Consider the following 16,965-nt stretch of genomic DNA (forward strand, 5'->3'; position numbering starts at 1 on the left):
CCCAAGCGCAGCCAAAAACAAATAAACAAATACATTTTTAAAAAAGGCTATCTTCCAAGTCATAGGGAAATGAGTAGGTTAATATTACATGTGCATTTGTATTAGTATAGACAATGAGAGGCAACCATTATACACAAAAGTAGTATTCAATGGCATTTTAATGATTCACTCTTATTACTTCCCTGTTCAGCACAAAGTGGTTGTCTGACCTTATTGAATATTTACATTTATGAGTCTCAAGTCATTTCCTATAAGACAATATGTTGAAATGGATTTGGTCATTCTCTGATGACTTTCAGTCTAGCTTTACTTCTATTAGCACTCTATGATGTTAGCATCATTGAAATAATTTAGCAAAAATAAGTGTCTAATACTAGTAGTATATGAATGTAATTGTTTTAGAGTTAAGAAACTAATAAATATTGTAATAATTACCTATAAGCCCTATTAAAGGAAATAAATGTGATTATATACTCATATTAAACTTTGTGCAAAGTCTATGTTGATTTTTATATTATTTGAACTAGAATACTGATAAACATGAATCAAAATTTTCAAGAATAAAATAAATCCATTCATTTCTTTTAATTTGTCCCTAGGCAATGCAGACTGGGTCTAAGTGAAGGCAATGCCAAATTTCACAGATGTGACAGAATTTGTTCTTCTGGAGTTGACCAGTCATCAGGAGCTTCAAGTTCTCTTTTTTGTGGTGTTTCTAGTAGTTTACATGATCACTCTGATAGGGAACATTGGTATGATTACTTTGATCAGCATCAGCCTCCAGCTTCAGAGCTCCATGTACTTTTTCTTGAGTCATTTGTCTTTTGTGGATGTGTGGTTCTCTTCCAATATCACTCTGATGATGCTGGAAAACTTACTATCAGAGACAAAAAACATTTCCTATGTGGGGTGTTTGGTGCAGTGTTACTTCTTCACAGCCCTTGTCCACGTGGAAGTATATATCTTGGCTGTGATGGCCTTTGATCACTACATGGCCATCTGCAACCCTCTGCTTTATGGCAGTAAAATGTCCAGGACTGTCTGTGCTCATCTCATCTCTGTGACATACATCTATGGATTCTTTGTTAGCCAAATCTGCACACTGTGGACATATGGCCTGTACTTCTGTGGAAACTTTGAAATCAACCACTTCTATTGTGCTGACCGTGCTCTTATCAAGATTGCCTGTGGAGGGGTCCACATTAAAGAATGCACCATGATTGTTATTGCTGGGATTAATTTCACATATTCCCTCTCAGTGGTTCTCATGTCCTATACCCTCATCATAGCGGCCGTGCTGCGCATGCACTCTGCCGATGGCAGGAGGAAGGCATTCTCCACGTGTGGGTCCCACCTGACAGCTGTTGCCATGCTTTATGGGACTCTCATCTTCATGTATCTCAGGAGGCCCACTGAAGAGTCTGTGGAGCAGGGGAAGATGGTGGCTGTGTTTTACCCCACAGTGATTCCCATGCTGAATCCCATGATCTACAGTTGAGGAACGAAGGTGTGAAAGAGGCGGTCAAGAAAGCAATCGTCAAAGCAAGCTTGAGGCAGTGAACCTGCAGTACATAATTCCGGGTATGCTGCTTCCTGTTATAAATGTCCCGGCATATAAATAACCCTGTTTAAAATAGACTGTATACAGGCAACATTTAAATATACTAAAAGGTCCAGTCTAACACAGTGATGGTTTACCCCATGAATGGACTCTCAGGACTAAGCCTCCTTTATCTACATATGCAAACATTCTAACCCTGACCTATTACTGTTAGTCCTAGTGTATGTAAAACTGTGCTAAGTGTAGGCATCAGATAACTCATAAATACATTTGGATAAGCACATGTTAATTTGGAGGTATCTTTATAAGAGTTGAATATGCTTTCTTAAGATATTTTCTATATATAATTGCTTTTCACTTGTTTTATAAGTAATATATAATTTCATGAGAAAAAATTAAGATTTCATCACTTTTCCATGAATATAAAAGTTGGTGGATCCTCATTTACCAAAAAAGCTTTCAATAACATTCATACATGCATGGACTTTTGAAAACAAAAATGTATTCAGAATCTTCAACTAGTGTCATGAATCAATCAGAAGGTTAACTCTCAATATATATTGCTCTATAATTAACAGTATTTGTATTTCAAACAATCTGTTGACTCACCGTAATTCTACTCTTTGGTTTGGATTTTGGCTAGTTGTTTTTCTCTTCATTAAATAGGTGAAAAATTTATGGGTAAAGCCTATCATGTCCTTCTCATAGTTTAAAAAGATGAAGCAATATGGATTTTTGTCATTTAAAATCTAACTTTTGATCAGAAGAATGTTCTGCTAAACATTTGATTGCTATGATGAAGGTATTGTTTGATTCCAAATTCTTGTCACTAACATTACATTCTTAGGTCTGTATTTAGCTCCTTAAGCTTTTAATAACTAGAGTCGATCAACCAGATAAGAATCTGTGTGAAACCAAATGTCATTGCACTAGACATGTGTTAAAATGTGATCAGCACAGCTCAAACTGGTATCCATTGGGATCTGATTACACGTTTGCAATTCAATTTATGTTGATTGGTGTCCACTTAATCAACCTTCATTCTTAATATAAGTGGAATAAATTTTGTGTCCTTGTTGACTCTTGCTAATAATACCAGCATAAAAGCAAATCAGAAGCAGAAGTAATTTCTCATGAATGAGTTTATTCTTGTTTAAGGGCTAATCCAATTAAGAGGGGTACACAACTGAACATGTGTAGAAAGACTGAGAAGTAACATTTACTTGTGGTAGTATCACTGGAAAGATGGATTCATTTAAGCACAGAAAGTATTGTTACTCAGGCTAATTTACCAATTGCCCACAAGCCACATTCCGTCAGATTGGTTCAGAGAAAAAGCAGATGGTGGGAGGAGAGTTCTTTTTCATAACTAGGTTCTGAGCAGGAAGAAAAAGTACTATTTGATTAGTATTGGAAACTACATTAACAAAGGTTTTTTTTTTTTTTTAATGTTTTCAAATCATCCAAGTTTACTTCTAACAAGTTGGTGTCAAGTATGAAACAATAGGCTGCTCAAGAAACAATCGTACTGACAGAGATCATTATAACTTGACCCTTTAAGATCCCATTTTCTATGATCCTTATGGCAGACATATTCCTCAGTGTCCACTATTTTATGTTTTATTTTATAAGTAAAACCTTTGTCATCCAGCTGCTCACCATGTCCCCATTGCCCCCGTCAGTGGGAGACAGAATGTCAAGTCCTGGCAATGAGCCGTCAGTAGAAAGTGGTGCCTGAAACCTAGAGACCACCTTCTCTATGTTAAAGCCATTAGATATGGACTTTTTTCTCTTCCTTCCCACTTGAAAATGTTGCCACTGAAGTGATCACTTTTTAGACAAAGATGGAAACCACATATTGAGGGTCTAATTGCCTTTCCCAAACCCCTTAACTCATACTGCTGCCTGAGAAAGGAATAAATTACTTTATTAAGTCACTGCATCTTGGGAGTTCACTTAGCTATAGTGCTATATTTGCTCTTATAATACTTTCCATAAACATATCCTTGGCACTTCACCTCTGCATCTTACCACTCACTAGGACAATTTTTACCTGAGAATGATTAAGTCTCTTCAGAAACTATTCTGGTATTGAGAGAAGGGCATCTTGTCTTCTGTCTTAACCAGAAGGAGAAAAACTCAGGCTTCTGATGTATATTAGATATTAGGTTATATATTCCTTTGTCCTAACTACTTGATGAGTCCTTGGGCTTGTTATGACCTTTAAGAGTCCAGTTGTCACATTAACTGGTTTTGGATCCCTTTTGACCTGTCATCTGGGCCATTTCGCTAGCCTTTTTAGGTACTTACAAGTCTCTTTCTTAAGCTTAGGAAACCTCAGCTATTTTTTGTCTGCACTGTGCTTGCAGGTGTAGATAAGGTGTGTTTTCACCATACATTTGAGCCAGCACATCTTTAACTGTCCTTACTTATTAGTGGGGCTTCCCCAGTGGGTCAGCAGCAAAGAATCATCTTCAAGGCAAGAGACATGATTTCAATCCCTGGGGGAACATCCCCTGGAGAAGGAAATGGCAACCTACTCCAGTATTCTTGCCCGGAAAACCCCATAGACAGAGGAGCCTGGCGGGTTACAGTCCATAGGGTCACACACAGTCAAACACAACTGAGCATGCACACACTTATATGCACTTATTATGAGTGAAATTGTTCCCCGAAAAGATGTGTTAAATTCCTAATCTGACGAACTTCAGAGTTTGGTTATAGGATCATTGGGTTATAGGGTCATTATTTGGATGTAGGGTCATTGAAGATGCAGTTGTTAATATGAAGTCATACTGAAGTAAGGTGGACCATTAATCCATTGTGAGTGATCTCCTTACAAGAATGAAGAAATTTGGACACAGCTGTAGAGGGAAGATGACCATGAGAAGACAGCAGAGACTGGAAAGATGCTTACAAGACAAGGAATGCCTGGGACCATGAGCAGCTGGAAAAAAGAAGGAAGGAACCTCCCCTAGAGCTTCATAGAGAGCCTGGTTCTGCCAATACCTTGACTTCAGACTTGTAGGCTCCAGAACTGTGAGAAAATAAATTTTTGTTGTTTTAAGTCAATGAGTGTGTGGTACTTTGTTAATGCAGACTGATGAAACTAATATATTTCTTTACAGTAATTTTTAAATGTTAGAACTTGGGTTTTACTTTAGTTTTTCTTAGTCTCCCAGGCTATCATCTTTTCTGCTCTAGGAGCTCTTCAAATGTATCTGAAGTTTCTTTGGTATACGTGTGGTTTTGCAGCAACCTCCCCTGAATCCAGTGTGCTGCCCAGAAGGGGCACCAGATTCCTTTTGAAAGATTCACTGACCTTTAAACCCTTCTCACATTGCCAATCTCAGGTTCAGCCCTTACTCTGTAGTTTACTATAGAAGCTCGCTGCTGTGCTTTTAACTATGTAAATTATACTTTTGGAATTATTTAAAAAATAGCAACAACAAAGATGTTCTCCTCTCTTGAGTTTTATCTTTGGCAATTGACAGTCATGATTCCCAAGATTAATTTCTCTGCAACTGTGCTCCCTGACCCCAAAAGAAGTTGATTTAAGAACTTGAAAATCAGGAGGAGGAGCCAAGATGGCGGAGGAGTAGGACGGGGAGAACACTTTCTCCCCCACAAATTCATCAAAAGAGCATTTAAACGTCGAGTAAATTCCACAAAACAACTTCTGAATGCCGGCAGAGGACATCAGGCACCCAGAAAAGCAGCCCAACTCTTCGAAAGGAGGTAGGAAAAAATATAAAAGACAAAAAAAGAGACAAAAGAGGGAGGGACGGAGTTCCGTCCTGGAAGGGAGTCTTAAAAAGAGAGAAGTTTCCAAACACCAGGAAACCCTCTCACTGCCGAATCTGTGCCGAGCTTTGGAAGCACAGAGGGCAACATAAAAGGGAGGGGGAAAAAAAAATAAACAATTAAAAATCGCGGATTGTGAGCCCTACGGTAACTCCCCCAGCGGAGAAGCAGCGCAGACGCCTGCACACGGCATCAGCAAGCGGGGGCTGGGCAGGGAAGTGCGGCGCGGGCTGTGTCCCTTAGAGTAAGAATCGGGCCGAATGTCCTGAGCGCTATCTGAGCGAAATAATTTGGGCTAGCAAACCAGACTGTGGGATATCTACCACGCGAAAAGCCAGCCCTAACCTAAGACACCGCCAGGCCCGCGCGCAGAACAAAGGACTGAACAGAGATAGCCGGCTGCAGACCTTCCCCCTCCGGTGACAGGCAGCCAGAGCCAGAAGGGGGCAATCGCAGCCCCAGAGAGACACTATCTATAAAACTGTAAGCAGGCTTCTTTGCTAACTAAAACTTCTTGGGGGTCTGGACGGTCAACAGCTGCCTGAGAAGGTGCGCCAGTTTTACACCCAGATAACCGAGTGGCGGGGAGGTGATAAGTCGCAGCATAGGCGCCCGCCAAACACCTCATCACCTGAGCTGCTCGGATCTGGGAAGAGCACAAAACGCAGGCCCAACCGAGTCTGCGCCTCCGAGGACTACCCGAGTGCCTGAACCTGAGCGGCTTGGACCTGGGAGCTCAGCCCAGGGCCGGCCTCTGATTGTTCCCGGCGGAACAACCTAGAGCCCGAGCAGTGTGGGCAGGGAGGCTACACGCGCCGTGAGCGGGGGCAGACCCAGTGTGGCTGAGGCACTGCGAGCGCACGCCAGTGTTATCTGTTTGCAGCATCCCTCCCTCCCTCCCCACAGCGCGGCTGAACAAGTGAGCCTAAATTAAAAAAAAAAAAAATAGTGTCCTCAACCATCCCCTTTGTGTCAGGGCGGGAACCAGACACTGAAGAGACCAGCAAACAGAAGAAGCTATAACAGAGAGAAACGCCTTGGAAGCTACAGGCCATAGATTAAAACCCTGTGGTTACTATGGATTACATAGGAAGGGGCCTATAGATCTTGAGAAATATAAGTCGGACTAAGGAACTGCCAAAAATGAACTGAACCCACAATACTCACAACAAAACCAGAGAAAGACCTAGATATATTTTACTATTTTTACGATCAATCTTTCTTTTTTTTAATTAAAAAATTTTTTTAAGTCCTCTATTGTCCCTTAATTTTCACTTTTATAACTATTACTTTGCAAAAAAAAAAAAAAAAAAGACCCTATTTTTTTTTCTTCTTCAGCAAACTTCATATATATATTTTATAATTTTTTGACTGTGTTTTTTTTTTCTTTTCTTTTTCTTCTTTTCTTTAACATTGTATTTTTGAAATTCCAAACTCTACTCTAGATTTTTAATTTTAGCCTTTTGGTATATGTTATCAATTTTGTACCTATAGTTTTCTTCATAATTTCTGTGACTTTTTTCCCCTCTGTTTCTTTCTCTTCTTCTTTTATATAACATCATATATCTGCAATTCCAAACTCTACTCAAGATTTTTAATTTATGCTTTTTGGTATTTGATATCAATTTTGTACCTGTATTTTCTTTATAATTTTTGCGACATTGTTTTTGTTGGTTTGTTTGTTTTCTCTCTTTATTTTTCTTCTTCTTCTTCTTTTTTTTTTTAACGTTGTATTTTTGAAATTCCAAACTCTACTCTAGATTTTTAATTTTTGCTTTTTGGTATTAGTTATCAATTTTGTACCTGTAGTTTCTTTATAATTTTCACGACCTTGTTTGTTTTTCTTTGTTCATTTTTTCTCTCTTTCTTTTCCTTCTTCTTTTCATTAACATCGCATTTTTGAAATTCCAAACTCTACTCTAGATTTCTAATTTTTGCTTTTATGTATTTGTTACCAATTTTGTACCTTTAAGAACCCAATCTTCAGGACTCGTTTTTCACTAGTGTACGAGATTACTGGCTTGACTGCTCTCTCTCCCTTTGGACTCTCCATTTTCTCCACCAGGTCACCTGTATCTCCTCCCTAACCCCTCTCTACTCTACCCAACTCTGTGAATTTCTGTGTGTTCCAGACGGTGGAGAACACTTAAGGAACTGATTACTGGCTGGATCTGTCTCCCTCCTTTTCATTTCCCCCTTTTATCCTTCTGGCCACCTCTGTCTCCTGCCTCCTTCTTCTCTTCTCTGTATAACTCCGTGAACATCTCTGAGCAGTCCAGTTGTGGAGTGCACATAAGGAAGTGACTACTGGCTAGCCCACTCTCTCCACTATTGATTCCACCTCATCTCATTTGGGTCACCTCTAACTCCCTCCTCCCTCTTCTCTTCTCCATGTAACGCTGTGAACCTCTCTGAGTGACCCTCACAGTAGAGAAACTTTTCATCTTTAACATAGATGTTTTATCAGTGGTGCTGTATAGAAGGAGAAGTTTTGAAACTACTGTAAAATTAAGACCGATAACTGGAAGTAGGAGGCTTAAGTCCAAACCCTGACTCCAGGGAACTCCTGACTCCAAGGAACATTAATTGACAGGAGCTCATCAAACGCCTCCATACTGACACTGAAACCAAGCACCACACAAGGGCCAACAAGTTCCAGGGAAAGACATAACAAGCAAATTCTCCAGCAACAAAGGAACACAGCCCTGAGCTTCAAGATACAGGCTGCCCAAAGTCACCCCAAAACCATAGACATCTCATAACTCATTACTGGACATTTCATTACACTCCAGAGAGAAGAAATACAGCTCCATCCACCAGAACATCGACACAAGCTTCCCTAACCAGGAAACCTTGACAAGCCACCTGTACAAACCCACACACAGCGAGGAAACGCCACAATAAAGAGAGCTCCACAAACTGCCAGAATACAGAAAGGACACCCCAAACTCAGCAATTTAAACAAGATGAAGAGACAGAGGAATAGCCAGCAGTTAAAGGAACAAGATAAATGCCCACCAAACCAAACAAAAGAGGAAGAGATAGGGAATCTACCTGATAAAGAATTCCGAATAATGATAATGAAATTGATCCAAAATCTTGAAATTAAAATGGAATCACAGATAAATAGCCTGGAGGCAAGGATTGAGAAGATGCAAGAAAGGTTTAACAAGGACTTAGAAGAAATAAAAAAGAGTCAATATATAATGAATAATGCAATAAGTGAAATTAAAAACACTCTGGAGGCAACAAATAGTAGAATAACAGAGGCAGAAGATAGGATTAGTGAATTAGAAGATAGAATGGTAGAAATAAATGAATCAGAGAGGATAAAGGAAAAACGAATTAAAAGAAATGAGGACAATCTCAGAGACCTCCAGGACAATATTAAACGCTACAACATTCGAATCATAGGGGTCCCAGAAGAAGAAGACAAAAAGAAAGACCATGAGAAAATACTTGAGGAGATAATAGTTGAAAACTTCCCTAAAATGGGGAAGGAAATAATCACCCAAGTCCAAGAAACCCAGAGAGTCCCAAACAGGATAAACCCAAGGCAAAACACCCCAAGACACATAGTAATCAAATTAACAAAGATCAAACACAAAGAACAAATATTAAAAGCAGCAAGGGAAAAACAACAAATAACACACAAGGGAATACCCATAAGGATAACAGCTGATCTTTCAATAGAAACTCTTCAAGCCAGGAGGGAATGGCAAGACATACTTAAAATGATGAAAGAAAATAACCTACAGCCCAGATTATTGTACCCAGCAAGGATCTCATTCAAGTATGAAGGAGAAATCAAAAGCTTTTCAGACAAGCAAAAGCTGAGAGAATTCTGCACCACCAAACCAGCTCTCCAACAAATACTAAAGGATATTCTCTTGACAGGAAACACAAAAATTGTGTATAAATTCGAACCCAAAACAATAAAGTAAATGGCAACGGGGTCATACTTATCAGTAATTACCTTAAACATAAATGGGTTGAATGCCCCAACCAAAAGACAAAGACTGGCTGAATGGATACAAAAACAAGACCCCTACATATGTTGTCTACAAGAGACCCACCTCAAAACAGGGGACACATACAGACTGAAAGTGAAGGGCTGGAAAAAGATTTTCCATGCAAATAGGGACCAAAAGAAAGCAGGAGTAGCAATACTCATATCAGATAAAATAGACTTTAAAACAAAGACTGTGAAAAGAGACAAAGATGGTCACTACATAATGATCAAAGGATCAATCCAAGAAGAAGATATAACAATTATAAATATATATGCACCCAACACGGGAGCACCGCAGTATGTAAGACAAATGCTAACAAGTATGAAAGGAGAAATTAACAATAACACAATAATAGTGGGAGACTTTAATACCCCACTCACACCTATGGATAGATCAACTAAACAGAAAATTAACAAGGAAACACAAACTTTAAACGATACAATAGACCAGTTAGACCTAATTGATATCTATAGGACATTTCATCCCAAAACAATGAATTTCACCTTCTTCTCAAGCGCACATGGAACCTTCTCCAGGATAGATCACATCCTGGGCCATAAAGCTAGCCTTGGTAAATTCAAAAAAATAGAAATCATCCCAAGCATCTTTTCTGACCACAATGCAGTAAGATTAGATCTCAATTACAGGAGAAAAACTATTAAAAAAATCCAACATATGGAGGCTGAACAACACGCTGCTGAATAACCAACAAATCACAGAAGAAATCAAAAAAGAAATCAAAATTTGCATAGAAATGGATGAAAATGAAAACACAACAACCCAAAACCTGTGGGACACGGTAAAAGCAGTCCTAAGGGGAAAGTTCATAGCAATACAGGCACACCTCAAGAAACAAGAAAAAAGTCAAATAAGTAACCTAACTCTACACCTAAAGCAACTAGAAAAGGAAGAAATGAAGAACCCCAGGGTTAGTAGAAGGAAAGAAATCTTAAAAATTAGAGCAGAAATAAATGCAAAAGAAACAAAAGAGACCATAGCAAAAATCAACAAAACCAAAAGCTGGTTCTTTGAAACGATAAATAAAATTGACAAACCATTAGCCAGACTCATCAAGAAACAAAGGGAGAAAAATCAAATCAATAAAATTAGAAATGAAAATGGAGAGATCACAACAGACAACACAGAAATACAAAGGATCATAAGAGACTACTATCAACAATTATATGCCCATAAAATGGACAACGAGGAAGAAATGGACAAATTCTTAGAAAAGTACAACTTTCCAAAACTCGACCAGGAAGAAATAGAAAATCTTAACAGACCCATCACAAGCACGGAAATTGAAACTGTAATAAAAAATCTTCCGGCAAACAAAAGCCCAGGTCCAGACGGCTTCACAGCTGAATTCTACCAAAAATTTAGAGAAGAGCTAACACCTATCCTGCTCAAACTCTTCCAGAAAATTGCAGAGGATGGTAAACTTCCAAACTCATTCTATGAGGCCACCATCACCCTAATGCCAAAACCTGACAAAGATCCCACAAAAAAAGAAAACTACAGGCCAATAGCACTGATGAACATAGATGCAAAAATCCTTAACAAAATTCTAGCAATCAGAATCCAACAACACATTAAAAAGATCATACACCATGACCAAGTGGGCTTTATCCCAGGGATGCAAGGATTCTTCAATATCCGCAAATCAATCAATGTAATACACCACATTAACAAATTGAAAAATAAAAACCATATGATTATCTCAATAGATGCAGAGAAAGCCTTTGACAAAATTCAACATCCATTTATGATAAAAACTCTCCAGAAAGCAGGAATAGAAGGAACATACCTCAACATAATAAAAGCTATATATGACAAACCCACAGCAAACATTATCCTCAATGGTGAAAAATTGAAAGCATTTCCTCTAAAGTCAGAAACAAGACAAGGGTGCCCACTTTCACCATTACTATTCAACATAGTTTTGGAAGTTTTGGCCACAGCAATCAGAACAGAAAAAGAAATAAAAGGAATCCAAATTGGAAAAGAAGAAGTAAAGCTCTCACTGTTTGCAGATGACATGATCCTCTACATAGAAAACCCTAAAGACTCCACCAGAAAATTACTAGAACTAATCAATGACTATAGTAAAGTTGCAGGATATAAAATCAACACCCAGAAATCCCTTGCATTCCTATACACTAATAATGAGAAAACAGAAAGAGAAATTAAGGAAACAATTCCATTCACCATTGCAACGGAAAGAATAAAATACTTAGGAATATATCTACCTAAAGAATCTAAAGACCTATATATAGAAAACTATAAAACACTGGTGAAAGAAATCAAAGAGGACACTAACAGATGGAGAAATATACCATGTTCATGGATTGGAAGAATCAATATAGTGAAAATGAGTATACTACCCAAAGCAATCTATAGATTCAATGCAATCCCTATCAAGCTACCAACAGCATTCTTCACAGAGCTAGAACAAAGAATTTCACAATTTGTATGGAAAAACAAAAAACCTCGAATAGCCAAAGCGATCTTGAGAAAGAAGAATGGAACTGGAGGAATCAACCTACCTGACTTCAGGCTCTACTACAAAGCCACAGTTATCAAGACAGTATGGTACTGGCACAAAGACAGAAATATAGATCAATGGAACAAAATAGAAAGCCCAGAGATAAATTCACACACATATGGACACTTTATCTTTGACAAAGGAGGCAAGAATATACAATGGATTAAAGACAATCTCTTTAACAAGTGGTGCTGGGAACTCTGGTCAACCACTTGTAAAAGAATGAAACTAGAACACTTTCTAACACCATACACAAAAATAAACTCAAAATGGATTAAAGATCTAAACGTAAGACCAGAAACTATAAAACTCCTAGAGGAGAACATAGGCAAAACACTCTCTGACATACATCACAGCAGGATCCTCTATGACCCACCTCCCAGAATATTGGAAATAAAAGCAAAAATAAACAAATGGGACCTAATTAACCTTAAAAGCTTCTGCACATCAAAGGAAACTATTAGCAAGGTGAAAAGACAGCCTTCAGAATGGGAGAAGATAATAGCAAATGAAGCAACTGACAAACAACTAATCTCGCCAATATACAAGCAACTCCTACAGCTCAACTCCAGAAAAATAAATGACCCAATTAAAAAATGGGCCAAAGAACTAAATAGACATTTCTCCAAAGAAGACATACAGATGGCTAACAAACACATGAAAAGATGCTCAACATCACTCATTATCAGAGAAATGCAAATCAAAACCACTATGAGGTACCATTTCACACCAGTCAGAATGGCTGCGATCCAAAAGTCTACAAGTAATAAATGCTGGAGAGGGTGTGGAGAAAAGGGAACCCTCTTACACTGTTGGTGGGAATGCAAACTAGTCCAGCCACTATGGAGAACAGTGTGGAGATTCCTTAAAAAACTGGAAATAGACCTGCCTTATGATCCAGCAATCCCAGTGCTGGGCATACACACTGAGGAAACCAGAAGAGAAAGAGACACAAGTACCCCAATGTTCATCGCAGCACTGTTTATAATAGCCAGGACATGGAAGCAACCTAGATGTCCATCAGCAGATGAATGGATAAGAAAGCTGTGGTACATATACACAATGGAGTATTATTCAGCCATTAAAAAGAATACATTTGCATCAGTTCTAATGAGGTGGATGAAACTGGAGCCTATTATACAGAGTGAAGTAAGCCAGAAAGAAAAACACCAATACAGTATACTAACGCATATATATGGAATTTAGAAAGATGGTAACAATAACCCTGTGTACGAGACAGCAAAAGAGACACTGATATATAGAACAGTCTTATGGACTCTGTGGGAGAGGGAGAGGGTGGGAAGATTTGGGAGAATGGCATTGAAACATGTAAAATATCATGTATGAAATGAGTTGCCAGTCCAGGTTCGATGCACGATACTGGATGCTTGGGGCTGGTGCACTGGGATGACCCAGAGGGATGGAATGGGGAGGGAGGAGGGAGGAGGGTTCAGGATGGGGAACACATGTATACCTGTGGCGGATTCATTTTGATATTTGGCAAAACTAATACAGTTATGTAAAGTTTAAAAATAAAATAAAATTAAAAAAAAAAAAGAACTTGAAAATCAGGATTGCAATTCATTGCTTCTCTTCAGAATTTGTACAGTTTACATCCACTTAGAACACCTTGTTGCTGCTTTAATAATGGTGTTTATGTTAGGTGAGGCATATATTAAAATAAAGTTTAATATAAATAATTTAACATGGCAATATTGATGTCTTTACATAAATGTGAAATCTAACTTAACAATGAAATGTTTACTAAGATAACTTGGATAAAATAAGCTAAACTGTTTCTAAATAACTTATACAATCAATTTTTTTGCCAGTATTTTCCAAAATAGCAGACTATTCAGCATATCCAGGAATGTTTTTGATTTTGCCCTATGAGAATAGCTCACAATATCACTCACATGGTAGACACCAAACATTTGAATCTGAATTAAAAAAAAAAAAAATTCCCGTTGATGGTTTAAGTGGGTCTTAGATTGCATCACTTTACAACCACCCCAACATAGAACAATATTCTTGACATCTGACAGCAACCACGTTTATAACTTGGTTTTAAACTACCGCTTCCTGTCAAACCATTGTAATTTCTTTCAATCCCTAAGATATAAAAGGATCTTAAGCTTTGCTGAGGGAATATAGGGGTATGTCTGCATTTTTGTTTTGATACAGAAAAAGAGTATGACTTTCCAAAAGCTGACCCTGATTTCCAGATCTGCATGTCGAAAAATGACATCTTTTCAAACAACATGAGAACCATGGAATTACAGAGAGTGACCGCCAGTGAATCTAGTGGGACTCAGAAAGAAGAGGAATGATTTTTAGCAGACAGGGTGCAGTTGAGGAACAGCTACTGCCTGGAATGACATGGGGATGGACAAGAAATTTACTTTACCATCTCCCTTTTTCTGTTTCCACAATGTATAAAATAGAAACATTTTTGAAAGCAGTGGCTAAATCTTATTATCAGTTAAATAGAAACTATCCAGGTCAAAACTATCAAGTGTCACATATGCAAATAGTAGCAATTTGTTAAAAATGTGCAGTATAATCTTTTAAACCTTTTATCTTACTTATAAATCATATGAAAAATAGAACACATGTGCAAAGTCATTTTGCTCATATAAAAATGGTAGAAATAAAATTAACCTATCAAAGATAATAAAAACAACACATCTGTGTGTGGCATAATTCCAAGACAGTCAGTGTTACAAGATACATTTTAATGTTTATTAGAGACAGGAAATAACATTTTTTAAAGGCTTTCCTCAAGGCATTTTTTACCTCTTGGTTCCTCAGGCTGTAGATCATGGGATTCAACAAAGGAATGACTATTGTGTAGAAGACAGAGGCCATTTTGTCTGTGTCAAGGGAACGGTTTGATTTGGGCTGCAGATACATGAAGATCAGAGTCCCGTAGAATACAGTGACAGCAGTCAGATGAGAACCACAGGATGAGAATGCTTTGCGCCTCCCTTCTGCAGATTGGATTCTCAGGATGGCAGCCACAATGAATGGGTAAGAAATAAGGACCGTGGTCAAAGAGCTGATTATGTTGAATCTAGCAAAGATAAAAATCAAGATCTCTTTGAGGCTGGTGTCTGAGCAGGCAAGGGCCATCAAAGGGACATCATCACAATAGAAGTGATTAATAACATTGGGGCCATAGCAGATCAATTGAAAAATAACAACTGTGTGGAGAAAAGCAACAGAAAAGCCGTACCAGTTGCATGCACACCTTTTGGGACATGATCACCATGTAGAGAAGAGGATTGCAGATGGCCACATAGCGGTCATAAGCCATTACTGCAAGAAGGAACGTCTCCAAAATCAAGAAGTTCAGGAAAAAGTCCAGCTGTGTGCACATGCATAGAGAGATATGGACCTGTGCTTGGTCAGGAGGGTCTCCAGGAACTTTGGGGCTATTGATGAGGAGTAACAAAAGTCTACAAAGGCCAGATTACTGAGAAAAAAGTACATGGGTGTGTGAAGGTGAGGATCCAACGGGATTAAGGAAATCATGCCAACGTTTCCCACCAGAGTTAGAGAATATACCACTAAAATGAAAAGAAAGAGAAGGATTTCAATCTCTCTCTGGACTGAAAAACCCAAAAGAATGAATTCCATCACCCTGGTAATATTCTCTTCAATCATTTGTTCTAGTCTCTGAACTGCTGAAGAGACAAGTTAAAGACAGATAAGTTATCAGGAGTAAGGAATTGTCATCAGATGCCAAAACGTGTGTGTTTTAACTTGAGAAATTATTGCTTATTGAAACAGAATAAGTGAAGTCGCTCAGTCGTGTCCTACCCTTTGTGACCCCATGGACTGTAGCCTACCAGGCTTGTCCATCCATGGAATTTTCCAGGCAAGAGTACTGGAGTGGGTTGCCATTTCCTTCTCCAGGGGATCTTCCTGACCCAGGGATTGAACCCAGGTCTCCCGCATTGCAGGCAGACACTTTACTGTCTGAGCCACCAGGGAAGTTTCCCAGAAGTTCTGAAGCAGAATATCAGAACAAATAAATATATCCCCTCTCAAACTCTCCTGTCTGACTATTTATAATTTTCTGAAGCCAAAAATTGATGTTTAATAAAAATGTTTATAAATATATGTAATATTTTTTGTTTAGATTTTTAGTCATATTAAATAATAGAGAGAATAAAGACATTTTAAAATATCCTGCTCCCATATTTACTTTTCAGTGGAGTAAAACTTTAATATGTAACATTTTATTTGTTTTAATAGACATTTATTTTAACAAATGTTCATTATGCTAAATATAATACAAAGCTAAACAGGATATTCCATGGATATAAAAGTGGAGGAAATTAAATATTTATGTTTGTGAATTAGGCAAATTTTGGATTCATATGTAATTTATTCATTTTCAAATACTACTAAAAGTGAAAAAAGTACACTTGTAGTTAGAATACACATATGTTAAAAAGTAGAGTTCTTTATAATCATTTACTCAATGGACTTGAGTTTGAGCAATCTCTGGGGGACAGCGAAGGACAGGGAAGGCTGGCATGCTGCAGCACATGGGGTCACACAGAGCCAGACACGACTGAGTGAGTGAACAGCAACAAATAGTTTTACAGTAATTATTTTCAACACGTAATCAGGAATACTTTCTAAATTATTGGTGTAACATTATTGGTGTTACAAATTTTTAGTGATTTTTTTGCCGGGGGAGCCCTAACGTGGGGCGGCCCAGCAACTGCTTGCAAAGGCCTCCCGTGGCTGTTTGCTTCCTTCTGCCAGAGCTAGCTGTGCTCTCCGCTTTGGCTTTTCGCAAGCCAGGGCTCCGCCTGCCACTCTTCGCTGGGGGCCCATGGGAGGTGCCAGGTGACCTCAGCTAGTTGACCCCAGCATGGCACCCTGCTGTGGTGTTGATACACTCCCGAAGCCTCCTTCCCCACGGGCAGTACTGCGCTGACCTGGAAATGTGTTTGCAAGGCTCGGAAGGTGTAGGCGGCACACGGCCCTGACCTGGGAACTGAGGCCCTGGGAGCAGGCTTGGTGGG

The 16,965-nt window shown here is 38.6% G+C and overlaps 1 protein-coding gene and 1 pseudogene across 1 annotated transcript; one reads left to right on the forward strand and one right to left on the reverse strand.

The window, feature by feature from the left end:
* Nucleotides 1–628: 628 nt before the first annotated feature.
* On the forward strand, nt 629–1,498 carry LOC123465524 (olfactory receptor 5M9-like). The gene has a single exon (XM_045164707.1). The coding sequence runs from the start codon at nt 629–631 to the stop codon at nt 1,496–1,498; it is 870 nt and encodes a 289-aa protein (XP_045020642.1).
* Nucleotides 1,499–13,835: 12,337 nt separating this feature from the next.
* LOC123465538 lies at nt 13,836–16,061 on the reverse strand (annotated as a pseudogene).
* Nucleotides 16,062–16,965: the final 904 nt, after the last annotated feature.

The sequence above is a fragment of the Bubalus bubalis genome, chromosome 3 (genome assembly GCF_019923935.1).
Source record: "Bubalus bubalis isolate 160015118507 breed Murrah chromosome 3, NDDB_SH_1, whole genome shotgun sequence".
Lineage (NCBI taxonomy): Eukaryota > Metazoa > Chordata > Mammalia > Artiodactyla > Bovidae > Bubalus > Bubalus bubalis.